We start from the raw sequence: 18090 nt of genomic DNA, 5'->3' as shown, positions 1-18090 counted from the left end.
GTGCAACAGGTAGTGTATGATTCTGTAGTTTATTTTAAAATTGTATTTAGAATATGAAAAGCAAGTTTTAAGTCACAGCAACACAATCACACATATTCGAAGAGACCTTCAGAGACAGGTCATATAGCCAAAGTTCAAAGCAAGCCTAACAAGAACAGGGTGCTTGCGGGCTGTGTCTAGTTGAATTTCTCAATGATGGAGATTCCAGTGTCTCTGGAATTCTGTGGCGTTTGTAATTTTTTAGTTTCTTTCTTTCTTTCTTTTACAGAGTTGCAACATCTCTCTTCTTAGTGTGTCCCTACTTCTTCTTGTCCTTCCACTGTACCCATGAGATGAGTTTGGCTCTGTTCTCACCCACATTCCCTGGTTTGGTAGCTCTCCTGAAACTAAACAAGTCCTACTCCTATTTCTCTTGCTAAAATTTTAATCAAATAAATTATATTTTTTCTTTTTCAAAGGTAATCAGTCTCATATAAGCAGAGATATGTATGCTTAAGTAAGCACAGTTTGTAATTTTTTCTGTCAGCAGCATAATTTGACATATGCTCCCAACTTTTTTTGGTTTTTGTTTAGTATTAAATTTTGTATTCCACACTGGCTACCACTTGATGGTAATTCTACTATGCATTACCAGCAGAGAAATAACAGTCTTGCTGAAGTGTCAGAAATATAGACTTCAATTTCTTGTGTTAGGAATTGTTTTCTAGATGAGCAGTTCTCAAAGAATGGGAAAGTGCACAGTGGTGAGGTTTTACAGAGGAACATGACAGAAGAAGTGTTCGCCTGCTGATTCTTGAGAAAGGGCGAAGAGCAGCCACGGAGATCTGGAGATCGGGAAAGACGCAAGCCCCGAGGTGTTTTAGGACTGATTATTATTTATACAAAATACACACAAATACTCCAACTACAGTGTGAAATTATCACAGAATTCCAAACCTGGGATGTGACTTCAAACCTTGAGAGGCTGACCACTACTGAAGAACAGTCATTCACAAACCATTGAGAATGCAGGTAAAATTCTCACAGAAAGGGCTACCAACTGCAAGGCTGTATTGGTGAGGACATAATGCATCATCTCAACTTGCAGATTGAGGCAAAAAAAGCCTTCAGGTGCCTGTATCACCCCTGGAGCCTGGATTTAGACTGTCCTTCGGTGTCCCTTCAAATCCTCTAAAAGGGAATTTGGCTACATCAAAGCTGGTATCTTTTATCTGTGAATCTGCCCCTGCCTTTCTCCTCATCCTTGCTCTCAGAAATTCAAAATATATGGAAGGCTTTACTCCAATTTTGCCTGCATCCTTCTATGATCCCTCTCACTTCACTGCACAAACCTTCTCTTTCCCAGCTATGATAGCAAATGATGTAATTGGAACACCTATCAACAGATAAATCAGTACCTTGTTACTCTTAAGGCCTATAAAGTTGGAATGTTTTGTGTATTTTAAAACCAAAATATTCAATCCGTTCAACTGAAAGTATATTTAAAACACGACAAGGTGTCCAAAGCAGCAAAAAGCCCATTTCAATTTCACACACTGTGATATGTAGACATTGGAGCAGCTGTGTTTTTTCTATCTTCTAGGCTATATTACTAGGTCTTTATCTGCTGAGACTTCACCAAGATGCTTATGAACAGTATTTTCAAGTCATAGAGAAATCAAGCATTTAACAGCAAAGTAAAAAGGAAGAAAATTAAATTTAAAGACACAACTGCAATCTTTAAAGTTGCAGTTACTTATAATCCAAAAGATGGAATGTGGTGACATTTACAAGAATATCATAGATACAATTAAGAATTCTATTTCATAAACCATCCAGCATTTTAATGAAAAAAGTTAATTCTCAATGGAATTTTAAAATGTAGATGAAGAAAAATTAACATGTAATTACACAGTGAAATTATCATAGCTTTATTTTAAAGTCAAAGGAGGGGAGTCTCCAGTATCATTGCCACTTACAGCATCTTTTGTTAGTTTATTTTACACACTATTTTTATTTCAAGCTAAAATTTCTACATTGCAACAGCATAATCCCAAAATGTTAATCAACCATGCCTGACAGAATTCCCCAGTGGCTTGCAGCAAGCGCTGATGCTTCCACTAATATTCAGTCTTGAGCAACTCACTTTTGTTAGATTTCCCAGGATGGTGAGTATGCCTTAGTTTCATCCTTCCATTTCCAGATCACCTCTCCACGATTAAGAGAGCTGAGACTGCAGATAGAACTGAGCCTACATGTTCAGCTGCATCAGCTATGCACATCCATTTTGCTCAGGATCTAAAATCCAAGTGTTTCTCCAGTTCTGGGAACCAGACCCATACATTATCACTTCTGATCTTGGTTAAAAACAGAATCACTTGAAATTAATTTTAATGCTTAATATAAAGAGCACAATTCAAAACCAGCAATGGATAATGAATTGTGTGGTTTCACTAACTGGATGTGCGAACTGACAGCATTCAAATTAATAGCTGCAATATCAATTTAAAATAACTTTTAAGAAGCTCCCTTAACAAAGCAACTCCAAAATGCCTTGAACTCCTCCACAAAAACCCCAAAACAGCAGTGACCACATTAGATGCAGGAATTCTCAACAGTGTCTGCCTTGTGAAGAAACCACAAAACAAAAGCAAGGAAAAGCACCAGCATTGCCTGACATCTCATCAAGAAATTGTTACACCTGTTTTTCAAAGCAGTTGATAGTTGTTGGGACGTATACACTGGCTTTACCCTAAAACAGTGGTATGAAATAAAGTCTGAGAATGTGCAGATGCATTTGTGCATATATCGTAAAGACCGTTCAGAAGGATGGGTCTGATTCCACATTTATTTAATTTTGCTCAACTCATTATTTGATTATTGTTAATTAACACTGCTCCCTCAAAAAGATGAGGAGTGGGTTTTGTTCACTGCACACGGGTTCCTTTCACACTTCCACCCCGGTGGGTGTCGGTAGCGAGGACAGTGCTTACCTGCTGAGCCTGGTACCTCTGCTGGGCCTGCGACAGGTACTGCGCCTGCGGCGGCAGGTGCTGCGGCTGCGGCTGCTGGTTGTAGTACGGCTGCTGGCCCTGCTGGCAGTAGCCACTCACACCTTGCTGACCATACTGAGGTGGGATCTGTTGGAAGAGCCAAGCAAAGCAAACACGTGAGTGGAAGCAGAAGGACATGAAATCGAGCTGTGTCCCACCCGTACGGCAGCCTCAGCAGAAGTGATGTCCCCGGCGACACACCCAACCCTGCGGCCTGACTCCTTCACCCGGCAGTCAATGGGAGCCCTCAGATCCTCTTGCCTTAGCAGCACGAGTAACCCAAGTGCTCTGCAGAATTACTCTTCTCAGGAAGAGGTTCTAAGGAAAATGCTACACTTCTGAACATCACAGTTCTGTAATGCCCACCCTTAAAACACAGAAGCAGTTATTTGAAATATGTGCTCTCCATGGGCACACAACTGAGGCAAATCAACAGAGGAATCATTCAGATGCGCTGACCCAAAGCTGAATTGTGGAAAAAAGGCACAACTCTTAACAGACATTGAAAGAGAAAAAGAGAAATGCCTTCCTTTTTTTTTTTTTTTTTTTTTTTTTTTTTAGCAATTGTACTAATTTTTATTTAATGTTTTGTCCACAATCCTCAGGTTTGTAGTGTTTGCATTTAAGCCTTACACGAAAGCCTTGGGGTTTGGCAGGACTTTGGTTTTGCCAAGTTGAATCTTTCTTAGTCTTCTCCCCCCTACTGATATATTTTTTTAAAAAATAACAAAGAAACACCAGTTGGAACATGTATCACATACTGAGAACCTGCATACACTGAGAATTTGAGTTAGAACCAAAACCAAGTCAATTACAATGTCAGAGGAATTTTCTGCATTGATTTAGTCTGTAAGCCTTGTATCAATAGACACTGACATTTTCTCTAGGTTTTTGAAAGAACGCACTTACAACAGACCCCTGGTATCGTGCTCAGATTTCCCTGATTTAATGTACCCATGCTTTTCCCCAAACTCTGGAATTTAATATCATTTCAGAAAAATAACAGATGCAGCACACGACTTCTTCCTTCTAGAATGGATCTCCCGTTGGCCCTGCACATCCCTGCCCTAAGCAGGGTCTCAAATACCTGAGCACATCTGAAATGCTTTGATCTCTGAACTGTTCCCACTGAGTTTCTGATAGAACGATAAATCTGTTTATTCAACAATTCAACAAACACATACCTGTTCTACCTAAAGTTAATTTACTACATTCATTCAACAGTATTTGCTAGGTGGTAATAAATAATAATAATAATAATAATAATAATAATAATAATAATAATAATAGTACAAACTTAAACACCTGCTTAGGCTGTTTTTATTATCACAACTTGATCTGCTCCTATTACTTCTGCCAGAAGTTGGCAGTCCTACCTCTTGGTTACCCCTAAGGTCAGTACTGTTACCCCACTCCTGCACTTGCTTTCTTTGCCTTCGCTTCCATTTCCTTTCCCATCATTATTTCACAGGCAGCTGCATGTTTCTGTGACCAAAGCAGCCCTTTCTGACAAATACCCTCTCCCCAAAGATGCATAAATGAGGCCTTTATAATGCAAACTAAAAAGGGTGTGTTGGAATATCATCAGGCAAACAGACAGCTGGAGTCTGGGATGTGACAGAAGACCACATGGTGATTTGCCCATCATCTGCAAAGGTCACAGAGCCTGGACTGGTTCCTAGTAAATGCTGAGAAGAAACCTATGTTGTGGTCCATCTGGGTTCCAGTTACACTGGGAAGAAAAGGAAAGATATCCAGACAGCAAAATCTGGGCTGCTGGAAAAAAGAAAAAAAAAAAAAGAGAACTTGAATGCCTAGTTGGCAAACTGGTAACAAAGCAAAAGATCAGATGCATGAGCAACCAGAATATTTCTAGAATAAAGATACTTGTATAGGAGAGCTGGGGTTCACCTGAACACAGGAGTCAGGTCACTCATGCATAAGGTGCAAGAAAATGAAATTTTAAAATGAAGAAATTAGAAAAACACATGGTTAAAAAGCATGGCATTGCTATGTCAAATGAAGACATGGAGATTCTGGGTCATCAAGTGAAGATGCTGAGAAGAATCAAAGAATGAAAAATACACATGCAGCAACTGCAAAATAAATGGAGTGGTAATAAGAAATTCCAACAATACATGGACTTCTACACAATGAGGGGTGGACTGGACCACTGGGACATCAAATTGCAAACAGAAGCACTAATAGTGGTCATGTAAAAAATATGATGGGAAAAAAATCATGGGGTCACTAGTAGGCATCATCCTAGGATACTAATTCAGGGAGAAGACAGCTAATAACAAAGTAACAATATATGCTAGATAGCATTTAAAAACTAATCAAAATAAAACTCCAGCTCACCAAGCAGCAGAGGTGTGGAGCTCGGTCAGATCAAGAAGATTGAGTGCTGGAACCACCATGCATGGCCAGACTACAACAACGCTGACAGCAGCACACTAGCAAGATCAGCAAAAGGCACGCCACAAGATTGATTAGGAGGAGACTTCAACTCCTCCCAGACAGACTGAGTAAGCAGACTACAAAGCTGAGACCAAAGTATCAGATAACTGTCACAGGTTGTTCCATGGAACTGCTGGTTCGGGAATCTGCATGAGGAGTCACTGCCTTTGGCTCAGTCCAGAGCAGCAGGAATCATCTACGACTGCATCCTGCAGCTGCAGAGCCCCTTTGCATCAGTGACCACAACAGCTAAATTGAGCATCCTTTCATTGCAGGAACAACGAAACCTAAGGAATCTACTGCTCTCGTGATTAACTTCAAAAAGTGTAACCACACAAAAATGAGAAAGCTTGTTAAAAGGAATCTCTAACAGACAGCTATGAGAAATAAAATCTGACTGGCAGCATCAAAGCTGTTTAAGAACAACCACATGGAAAGCACTGAAACAATATTCACCACCCATTCAGAAAGACTCAGTAAGAGCAAAAGAACACCAGCAAGGCTCACTGCAGCTTTCCAGAGGCAAAAAGGCATCCCCTTCAATAGGCCAGCACCACGTCCAAATGAGGAAAACAGAAAAGACTGTAAACTCTGGCACTTCAAATGTAATAAGAAAGGCCAGAAAGAACTGTTGGAGCAGCTAGAAAAGGGAATCCAATGAGTAATGATTCATTTCTTCAAACACATCAGAAGTAGGAGGTCTGCCAGAGTCTGAAGTGACGAATGATGATGAAGGTATAAGGGGAGATACAGAGAGTACAATGCCATCACAGAGAAGCTTAACAAAATCTTTGGCTCTAGTGTGCACTGTAGAAAAATCTTAGGGTGTTTCCATGCTGGAGTCCTTTGTGAGGGACTTGATAAATGTCTCTGAATCTGATGAGACTTTTCATGGAATAAAGTAAGAAGTGGCTTGGGACCATAAAGTATCACTCCAGAGGTCTAATCAAATTCAAAAAGCTCAATTACTAACGACCATATACAGCCTCTAAATTGGAGCTGCCTTGGTAGGTGAGAATTGCAGTACAGCTTAAAAAGGAAAGTCAGAGATTTGAGTAATTTAAGACTACATAACACTTATAATTGTTCTGGATAAATCAAGACAGATAAGAATAAAGATGAGATTTAGGAAATTAGAAAATCCCTCTCTACTGACTTCTTGGACTTACTAGGAAGGGTCAGACAAAAAGGTTCAGGGAAATCCAACAAGAATCATCATCGGTATAGAACAGTTTCCATAGAAAGAATCTATAACCCTTTGAGGATGGAAAAGACACCAGGAGGTAGGAACATGATGGAAAGCTGCAAAAGCATCTTATCAAACAATAATTAAGACACATTCAATGTATCTTGCAGAAGCAAACCTCAAAACGAGAGAAACAGGTTGTCTTGTCACAGAGGTAGCAGATGTTTAGAACTCCTTGCCAAATTGATGTTTTGAAAGCTGAAAGTTTATGTAGGCTCAAGAAAAGGCTGGACAAGTTCACAAAAGTGACATCCTCTGAGGCTTACCAAATTTATAGAGCCACATCTGGCTCAGGAAGTCCCTGAACTGAAAATAGCTGGAGGCTTGAAGAGTACTGGGGGAAGTAGCACATGCTTGCTTTGTTCTGACTCTCCTCCAGGCATCCAATTAAAGCTTCCACTGGAGGCAGGATATACAGGGCTACATGAACCCTTGATCTGCCCCGATCAAGGAGCCATGCCTATGTTCTCACCTCTTTGTAAAAGACATTCCAGTCCCCGGAGAAAACAATGAAACTTTGGTCTGAAAGATACTAAGTAACAAAAGTAAGCAACCTGAAGAGGCAATAACACCTTGACTGCCAAAGCTCTCAGATTGCTCCATTTTCCTAAATACTTTCCCAAGCAATCTGCTTTCAGACACTGGTTTAAAGAAAGGTACCAGGCTCTTCTTCTGATCTTATATATCACTTACTTACGTTAGAATTTTCCTCCATATTCTCCCAATCCACACTGTTTTAAGAAAACAACCAAACATCACCACCTAAAATACAGTTATAGTCATAATGCTATGTTTGGATGCTGTTCTCTTAAGTGTAGAGACTCATCACCACTACCTTAGCAGAACACTCCGTATAACTGCTGTGGCTATTTAAATAAATAACAAACAACAACATGCAAATTAATCCTCCTGCTTTACTGATGGGGATCACAAGATACCGCTTATGGACAAATGTTTATTAAACAGCATACAAAAACAAAACAAAACAAAACAAACCCAAAAACAAACAACAACAAAAAAAAGCGCCTAATTAAATCTCCTCAGAACAAAACAAATCTAAAGCCAATTAATTACAATGCTTGGAGTGAATGACCCAAGCATCCTCTTTTTTCATAAACCCTCCCTCTCCTTCTCCCTTACACCCACATTTTTTGTGGCCACAATGCCGGAGATGAGAATTTGGCAAACTTCATCACGCCTGTGGTAGTGCACACATTCTGGGGACAGCTGAAGAGAGAACAGACCCGAGTTTGAATCGATTTCAAGGCAAGCACAGAAACTGTAATAATTACTTTGGACTCCTATCTGACTTGCACAGTATAAACAGAATTATTTTCGGAGAAGTATGACTGACTATCACTGATTACACAACTCTGAAAACAAGGAAAGAAAGGATGAGAATAAAAGGAAAAAAACTTGGCAGCCAAAATGAAGAAATGGGGCAAATCCAATTAAACCTATAAGTTAGCTCATTATCTTTAATTCTTGTTTGAATGAGGGATCTGGTGGCAGCCATTCTTTTTCCGGGTAATACCTTGATATAAATGGAAGTTTTAAGAAATTTTTGCATGCACAATCCATGACTGATGTCAAAGAAGAAGGATCATTAGACAGCATTAGAGTCATTATAACAACTTTTAAAATTAAAATGTTACGGAATTAGTATGTTAGCATAGGTACACTAATAATACCAACAATATGCAGCTACTGCCCTTTTACCATCCTGATGGCTAAATCCAGTCAATAATGGAAAAAGCTTTACATTCCCCCTACCACAAAAAACTCTGCCAAGTCACTCTGGGATCCACCCGAACACATCACATACCACGACATGCTCACTACAGGAGAAGAGTCTGGCTACATCCTTGCTTCTCCCTGAAATCTACAGGGGCTCAAAGAGTGAGGCATGATACTGGATATCCATTACCCTGGACGATACTGGTAGAAGGCAACAACACAGTCTGGAAGCTGTGGACCACAGTGTCGTGATCTAAAATTCTGGGGCAAAACCCAGGTCTGGCCTGATCAGCATTAAGTCCAGCTTAGAGAGAGAAGAAAAACTGAACTTCAGGGGCAGGGGTGCCACTCAGAAGAAAGGGTGGCACTACCTGGTTCAGTGGCCAGCTTTGTTGAGGAACAGTAAGACAGAATACTGTGAAATAAGTACCATCCTGAGTAACATAGTCATCAGTAACATTCCACTTTCTTAGCACCTGTAACACTTTAATTACATAGAAATTAGATTTTAAAAATGTATAGTGAGGGGCATTCTCAGAAAAATAAAACCCTACCACCTGGTACTTTCTACTAGGAGTAAAACAGCACATTCCTTCAGTTAACAAAAGGTTATAGTATTTAATTTTAATTATTTTAATTTTACAGTGGCCAATTCAGTTATAACTATAAAGAAAGATGTCACTCAGTTCCTATCAAACCTTCAAATAAAACAGTTGTGATTTCTGAAACAACTTCTGCTTCAGTTTTGTATTTCCAAAATCAGACCTCTGCCAAACCCTAAGTATTTTCCTCCAAACATTCAAACCATGTATTTCTCCATACTTTCCAATAGAAAGCTGTAATGGAAACTAACTCCCTGACTTTCACACACTTAACAAAAAGATCTGGTTCATACCTAGAATTTCAATCTCGAATTTCAAATTCACATAAGCCCAGGCCTTCATCTGTATGTTTCACTGAATTATAGAAAGAAGAAAAATATAATATGCTTATACAGCATAAGGAAATCCTCTGGCACATGTTCAGTGGAATATTCTGTCAGTTAGGGCAGCATGGTCTACTGTCTCAAATCAACACGTTCAAACCCAGCATGCCTGTGCACACAGTCTTAATGGAGGCTAAAAGTCCTTCTCACTGTATGACAAAAAAGAAAAAATCTAAAACGAAACTAAGTAGAAAGCTGGGTGTTAATATCAAGGCTATTAATCAGAGGTAGATGTGAAATCCTGATGCTGTGGCATTTTATTCATACATTCTATAAATTCTATTACTTCTTATCACTTAGCTTTGACCTTTTGACAATACATTGGTCACGATGTTCACCTGTGTTACTGTCTTCCCTACACTGCTTGCCTTTACACTGAAGTATGAACTTTAAAATCTTATTAAGAGCCTTTAAAATATTAACACTGGCCCTGATACTGGTCCACCCTGTGACCCAGAGCAAGGAAGCAAAAGCATAAAAAGAATGTTTCTGTGTCACAGAACAATAATCCCCATTCCAAAACTTGCAAGGTAGTGGATTTTGCAGAGTCATTAAATGCATGCCTATGTTGAAGACTGCAGTGCAGCACAGAGATCTGCAAACTAGCTCAGATACTGGCAGGAGCCCACACCAAAACCTGTGCTCAGCTAATTTGCCGTGCTCCACAGAAGGGTGAATTAGGTCAAAGGGAGATCCACACTCTTGTAGCCAGACTGCTTCTTGTACACAAGCCAGTTCATTTAAAAAGGCAGCTCAACCATCGTCACAAGACGCTGCAGTCTGCAATGCAGTCACAGCCAGTGCTACGGAAAGGACAGGACTTACACACGCCTGTAATCCCCCTTTCCCCAAGAAGGACACAGCAGCACAACTACACCACTTGTCAGTGCAATCTACATGGCATCACACATGTACCTGTCATAAGGTGCTCTCTATATACTGCCTTTTACTGTAGCTTAAATCAAAGCAACACGAGCTAACCAATTATTAATACAGGCAATTTTCCTCTCCTAAAAAAGCCCCAAACCAACCTACCAAAAAAGAAAGCGTAAAAAAATCTACTAAGATTACATGATTAAGGAACTCTCCAGTCAGAAAACACAGATGTTGAAGTTCCAAAAGCAACATTAACTGAGCCATGTTACACATATATAGCACCTTCTCTTTCGATTTATGTTGTCAAAGGCATTTCATAAAATACAGAGGATGTGAAATGTGGTTTAATGTGGCTGCTAGAATCTTATCATTTACGTTTTCTGACTTCTTAGCTGTGCAACCTTCACATCTTATTAACATAGTTTTTTTTGCATAGACTGTAGTATGGAATAGTACTTATGTTTTATGTATTGACATATTTTTGATGTACTGAGATTTTGAATAAGTTTGCCATTCTTCATGATGAGAACCAAATAAATAAAGACTACTACCACAAAATAGTCAATCATTTATATGGAAAAGCAATATCTCTCCTTCCAAAAAAGAACACTTTGATTCCCCTGTCAGAAATTGATGAAAAGTACCTCTGCTGTAAATGCTAAACCTATGCCAATATTACAACTACCTCCCACTCCCACCTTCCCCTAAAAACAACAAACAAACAAAAATAAAAAATGTGTGTGTTTTAGATGAGCTAAAATTAGTTTCAAGGGAGAGGTAAACAGCTGAGTCTAGAAACAAAAGTAAGAAATTTTTCCTACAATAGTGTTGATTTGCACACTGAATTAAAGCTTGAACTAATGCAACATTTGGTCCACTCTGCAAGTTAAGGTATGAAAATATGATCATCTCCAGGAAGAGATTTCCACATTGCTGTACCTATGCTCTCAGACCGACACTACAGAGAAGACTAAAAAATTTGCAATTGTTTTTAGAAGAGTTATTTCAATATATTGCATTACAAATAGAGAGAAATTATAGTTCCTACACACTACTCACACACACTCTCAAGTGATGAGTCAGGTAAGAAGATATCTATTCTTATACTCTGCCTTCCTTCCTATTTTTTTTAAGTGATCAAAAGAATTAAAAGGGATCATGTAATATGCTTAAGTAATATATTTCCACATTACAAACCAACATAAGGAAAAGCACATCAGAACTATCACAACCTGATCTCTGTGGTAGTTCTAATGATTGGGACTTCAGTAAAAGACTTGTAAGAAACCTCACCTCTTGTGTAAGTGAAATTCACCTATGCAGTGCCAGGCAGAGAGAAAAATGCAAAAGCCTATATTTAACGATTTTTAATCATATAACAAATAATTTATTACATGGCACTTCTTGAGCATCCATGAATGGAATAAACAATGATTTTTGATCCCCAAATGCTCTAGTTGCCATGTATTTTCCAGGAAATTTGTAACAATTTTGACCACCATTTCTCAAATGGTGATTAAAATAAAATGTAGTTTAAAAAATACAGAGAAACATATTTCTTCAGACAAATTCTGCAATGCCATTCAAACCTTCTAAAGCAGGGAACACAAATGAGAGGTATGGGTTGAGTTTGGATAGCAGGTAATCCAGCTGCATGAGTAATCCTCCAGTTTTATGCCTTTATACACAGAGAGACACCTAACATTTAACTACTGGAGACTCAAAAATCCTTCAGCAAAATAGTTTTCACTCTGCATTTCTTCTGGCACATAGTCTTGATAGGAGGAAAAATTGCAAACATTCTTTAATCTCAGTAGTGGGAAAAGGCAGAATGTGCACACACCCTGTTTATCACTGCTTCCCTGGCATCCTGAACACCCTTTTCTTTCTTTCTTCCAGTCTTTTGAGAGAAAAGGGTGCTTTTTAATTAATTCATGTTCTGCTCCAAAGATATCAATCTTGATGAATACTATCTTTACCATTCCTAAACTCAATGGCTTTCAGAACTAAATCATTTAAGATCATTCAGAGCCCTCCACTGTATCTCTCAAAACAGCAGGAGAAGAATATAAAAGATCTTCCACAGGGAGAAACACCATGCACTCAACGTGAGCTAAGCCTTTCTCCCCACCTAAACTTGTCCATTTCCACCACAGGGCTTCACAGACCCTTACAGTGCACACCTTCTTTCCCTGACAGCCACTCTTCTTCCTTTTTTGCTACCCTGCACCTTTTGCAGGATAGCAAAAAAGGAAGGATGAAGGATTTTGCACCTTCATCTTTTGCTATCCTGTTGTGGAGGAACAACCCTGGGCACCAATCTACACTGGAGGCCACCCAGCTGGAAAACACCCGGGCAGAGAAGGACCTGGAGGTCCTGGTGGACACCAAGTTGAACATGAGCCAGCAATGTGGCCTTCCCACAAGGAGAGAAGGTATCCTGGGCTGCATTAGACAAAGGACTGACAGCAGGTCAAGGGAAGTGCTTCCGTTCTACTCTGGAGGATTGTGTCCAGTTCTGGGCTCCTCAGTACAAGGGAGACATGGACATATTGGAGAGAGTTCAGCAAAGGGCTACAAAGATGATTAAGGGGCTCATGCATCTGTCCTGTGAGGAAAGGGTAAGAAAGCTGGGACCGTTCAGCTTGGAGAGGAGAGGGCTCCAGGGAGATGGAACAGCAGCCTGCCAGTACACAAAGGGACTCTACAAGAGAGCTGCAGAGGGTTTTTGTACAATGGCATGGAGTGACAGGACAACAGGACATGGCTTCAAACTGAAAGAAGGCAGGTTTAGATGATGTATTGGGAAGGAATTCTTTACTGTGAGGATGCTGAAGCACTGGAACAAGTTGCCCAGAGAAGCTGTGGATGCTCTGTCCCTGGAAGTGTTCAAGACCATGCTGGAAGGGGATTTGAGCAACCTGGTGTAGTGGAAGGTGTCCCTGCCCATGGTAGGGAGGTTGGAATTTGATGACCTTTAAGGTCCCTTCGGACCCAGACCCTTGTATGATTCTACACTTCAGCTTAGTAGTGTCTTAGTACAAAGTCATCTGCCATGAGTCTTTAACACAGAACCCCTCTGGTTTTCGCCCAGGCACCTTTGACAAGGTCACCACTTTTGAGTTAACCCCCACAAACTGCAGACCAGCAAGTCATCCTCTGTTCTGGTCCTTCACTGCGTTAAGGGATATCCCACTTTTAATCCAGAAAAACTTGCAATGAACATGGAATGACAGAACAGATTTAGAGCTCTTTGTGTTCCCATTATGGACACTCCCCAAGTAGTGTCCACAGCACAGGAGGTTGGTCAAGACACAAAGAAAAAGGGATGACCTCCCATACCTATCATTTAGGTTCAGCAACATCTGTGATGAATCTAGACATTTGTACAGTCCAAATTCTTCTAGTTTCCTCTATTATAGCAGGATTAAAATCATACTTTTAATCTGGACACTAAAAATCCCCCACAGCAAGGAATCCTGAGGCAAAGAGAATGAACTGGCTGAACTAACAGTAAGAAAATTTGATTACATCTCTATCCATCCAGGATAATTTATTATACTCCAGCATCGTATTAACTGCCTAAGATCAGGATCCCATTCCTGTGGCACAGTTCCTCAATACTCTTTTTGTGGTACTTATGCTGGCTTAGAAAAACAAGAAATACAGAGCAACTCCTATCAGAAACACTTCTTCTTTAGATGAATTTAACCAAAGTGCACCACCAATAAAACCAAAACCAACCAACCAACCACAACTTTAAAAAAAGGGAAGATGTAAATCTTTTCTGTGATGGCTCTTCTTTCCCTTTCCCTACTGGGAACAGATAAAAACCAAGTCAGCCTCTTAAATAGGAGTACTTACATAACAGCTGTCATTTCAAATATTCCTGCAAGTATTTTTTAAAGAAAACTTTCAAATCATTCCTTGTAGTTGCAGAGTTCAGATATTTGATTTATTCCATTTCTATTATTTAATTTGACCTATTACTTGGCACTGGAAAACATCAAAAGAACCCTGACAGAAACATCAAAGACATCTATCTTATAAATTCATAGCTGAAACCATATAGCACATCATAATTTTTAAAATAATTACAGTTTTATTATACTCAAAATAAGATGATTACTATAAATTATTCCTCGTATCAGTTACCACAAGTAAGTTTTAGAAACATCTGCTAAATGTAAGTATCTGGATACAGTTAATCCAATTCATGTAACATTATACTCAAAATGGAACAGAAAAGCAAACAAGAACCTTTAAAGTCCTAACATCCCTTATCAAAAATTACCTGTTTTGCTTAATTGAAAATAGCCCCCTTAAAAACCTGTGAAGAATCAATCACCAAATTCATACATTCATTCTACTGAACTACTAGAATTTTTTTTAATTGATCATTGCAACTAAATTTAACTCAAATATTGTGCTCCATCTGTTAATGTTCATAATACCTACTACTCTTTCAAAGCATCCAAGCATCTCCAGTATATCCATGCATGCTCCTTCCTTTCTTAAAAGCTCAAGCCCCCCTTCCCCCAAGTCTGGTTGTTTTGGGCTATTATCTGAACACCTATTTTGTTCAAACATTCACAAAACAAATTCTTACATTCACAAGAAAATGCTTCCTTCTCATTTATGTCCAGACTGAAGTAATATCTATCTGTACACAAAATTAACACACAAGTGTATAATTGTAGTTTTATGCTCAAGTGCCCCAATTATGCACTTTGAAACACTTTAAAGGATCCATCAGGAACGTTCAATACCTCCAAACTGTAAAGTCTTGAGGAATGTCTTTTGACAAGACAGCTGCATAATGGAGAAATCTTTCAGCTAAAAACAAAGAAAGCAATCAGCTTTGGGGCTTTTTTCCTCCAGGATACTCAGGCTGTAAAGAATGGTGGGACCTATCTGGTGCAGTGCATTTTGCCACAACTAAGAGACAGACAAGCAGGAAACGGAATAGTTCGTGGTGCTTTTGTGTAATGTGTCCTGGGTAAGAACAAGAGGCCCAGCCTCCAGATTGTTCAGAAAGGTGATTAAGGAAAGGTGATTAAGAATGTTTGCAACAGACAAGTGAGGACCCTACACCTTCCTCACTTCAACCCTCAACTGCAACTCCCCACAGAAGCTTGGTGAACATTCATCCTCCGGCTTCTCACTTCTCCTTACAAAATACTTCTAAGAAGCAGTTTGTTCAAAAAGGGGGTGCAGGAGGTGACTGTCAACAGTTTTTTGTTACATAAATAAATTTTTCTGCACATGTGGTGGAGAAGGGAAATCTATGTTAGCCCACCTGACTTTGCACTGAATGCAGGTGCTCACACAGTGCATTACACTCTTTCACAGAGACTGGTGATAAACTTGCCATGTCCTTCATGTTATAATTTATTAGAGCCACCGCTGTTGCTCGTGGCAGGGGGTAAGTGGCGGGATGTCCCAGCAAACACAAGAGAAGATAAGGAGACAAACTTGTTTCACATGACAGACACATACCAAGTTCTTAATAAATAATATGTGAGGAAATCAGGAGTGGTAGAAACAGTGTAAGACAAAGGTAGACAATTGATTACATTAAAAACGTACTAAGAAAAGGGCTTCAGGCTGACTCAAAGATGGTTCAAGTGAGGCCATGTTAGCAAAGGTTTTCCTCAGTATACCAAGACACAGTAACTTACAGTGAGAAAATGCAATGCTCTGTGCAACTCAGGGGATTTAGCACCAAGTGTCAGAATCACGTAGTCACTGTTTGCTGACCATCAGCAGAGATAAGATGAGCCTATCCGTGAGCTCAAAGAGTGACCACAGGTACCAGGCAGAGTGCGACAAAACTCCAGCTGCTGTTGCAGCTCTTAAGCGAGGCCAACAGAATGCTAAGCTCTTCCAAAGGTGGTGGAAAAACCACACGTTTTCAGGAAGGTGCCATTCAAAGCTGTTCTAGAAAAAACAAGCCATGCAGAAATGCTCCCAAGTTCCTCCTCCAATGCAGTGTGTGGGTTCCTGTCTCAGAGCTGCCCAGTGCCCACCTCTGCACACTGCAAAGCTGCAGAAAGAAGAGTTCTGACAGCAGGCACCATGTGTGGTTGACCATGTTTTGTATAAAGCTCCAGAGGCAAAAGCACCAAGACAACTGGTCTACAGCTGCCAGCCGATCTGTCTGCTGCCACAGAAGCCCCACCACTTCACCCAGCCCATCAGCTCTCCCTGGCTCTCTGCCAAGGGTTGTGCCACACTCAGACAGCAGAACGATAATGGGCAGCCTCCTGCTGGCTTAGCACACCAAGATAATTCAGCATGGTCACACAAACCCCACAGTGACAAGGGGGAAGTGGCACTGCAGGTACCACTGGGTTGGCTTCGGCTGCTGTTGAACTGCAGATTCTTTGGTTTTGGTTTTCTGTGGGTCTCCTCATCATGTGAATCCAAATCCACAATTCTCACTTTCCAAAAAAGCACCCATGTGCAAAGTACCAACTTCCAGCTCTCCATCCAGAGCCCTTCTTAAGGGAGAGGTGGCATGAGAAAGCTGCTGCACTACAAGTGAAGGTACGAAAGAAGCCTCTCCTTGACTTTCAGGGAGGACACCGGCTTTTTAGATCTCCTCAGACTAAAGACACTCAAATTCTGCCATAAAATTTAAACCACTTTAAGCAGAAAATAATTCATTGCTGCTCTCACACACACAATTCTGTGTGACATCTAAGGGACAGACACACAATTCTCTCTCCCTTCCTTGCAGGAGGCAAAAACAAGTATTTAATGCATTTCAGGGACATTCTTAGCACGAAAGTGCAAGTGGGTAATGCCCATTTAGATTAGTTCTTGAATATTATTAGGCCAATGATCACTTATCTATGTTGGTAGTTGAGTATCTCCTGTTTGGTTTGGCAAATCTTCCTGTGGGTACCAGTTGTACTTTAGCAGCTACAGCATTGTTCAGGCATGAGCTTCTAAGACTAAACTAAGCTTCTGATTTTACAGTTGCATAACTGTTTAAAATATTTCAAACAACAGGTCAATATTTCTCTGAAACTGTATATACCTTCCAGAGCACAGAGTTCACACATCCTGAAGAACAGGCTTTTTAATTTTAAAACCAGGTATTTTCATTACTTAATTGGCTCTGAAGTATATAATTTTTTTGGGAGAGTATAAAACTAGGTAGAAAAGCTTAGGAAGCAGCACTGTCTGCTTTGGAGGGAGTACTTACCCATCTGCCCTTCTGGCCAGAGGTTTAATAGATTTCTATTTTTATAAAGGACATAAGGGGAGGGGGTGGCTCCATCAGTTTCCTACAGAAACCCAGCTGCCAAACTGGATGTGCCAAAGGGGAATTTTAGGGAATTTTAAAGAGATAACCTCTGCTGAGACTGCAATGTCAGCTTTGTAACCTCATGACTGGAACATGTGCAGTGAATGCTGGATTGAAAAAGCTGTGCTATGGGAGTTAGAAGAAAGAAAAGGAGAAAACAGGAACAGCACAAACTGGGATTATTACTCTGCGATGAAAAGAGGACTGGAGCTAAAAAACACTGTTAGTTCACTGTGAAAAAATGCATCTATAGAATAAGCTCACTTTGATTTGAGTATTTATTGATAACCTCTGTGTACTCCCCTTCTCCCAGCCCTAATATGGTCTCTGCATTTTATGCTGATGCTGTTGTTCCATTTAGCAGGTCACTTGCAGCATATTTTAAACAACACACGGACCCAAATTGACCTCTGGCTTAAATGTGCAGCACAGAAATTGC

At 40.0% G+C, this 18090-nt stretch overlaps 1 protein-coding gene across 1 annotated transcript in view; it reads right to left on the bottom strand.

The window, feature by feature from the left end:
* The window catches only part of ARID1B (AT-rich interaction domain 1B), a 322513-nt gene that overhangs the window by 238646 nt on the left and 65777 nt on the right, over positions 1 to 18090 (bottom strand). Inside the window, exon 3 of the mRNA XM_063390178.1 lies at positions 2973 to 3119. Within this exon, the coding sequence (XP_063246248.1) occupies positions 2973 to 3119 (147 nt within the window). The remainder of the gene's footprint in view (positions 1 to 2972; positions 3120 to 18090) is intronic.

Source organism: Prinia subflava, chromosome 2 (assembly GCF_021018805.1).
Source record: "Prinia subflava isolate CZ2003 ecotype Zambia chromosome 2, Cam_Psub_1.2, whole genome shotgun sequence".
NCBI lineage: Eukaryota > Metazoa > Chordata > Aves > Passeriformes > Cisticolidae > Prinia > Prinia subflava.
Note: the sequence above shows the minus strand (reverse complement) of the source record. Positions and strands in the feature narration are given on the sequence as shown.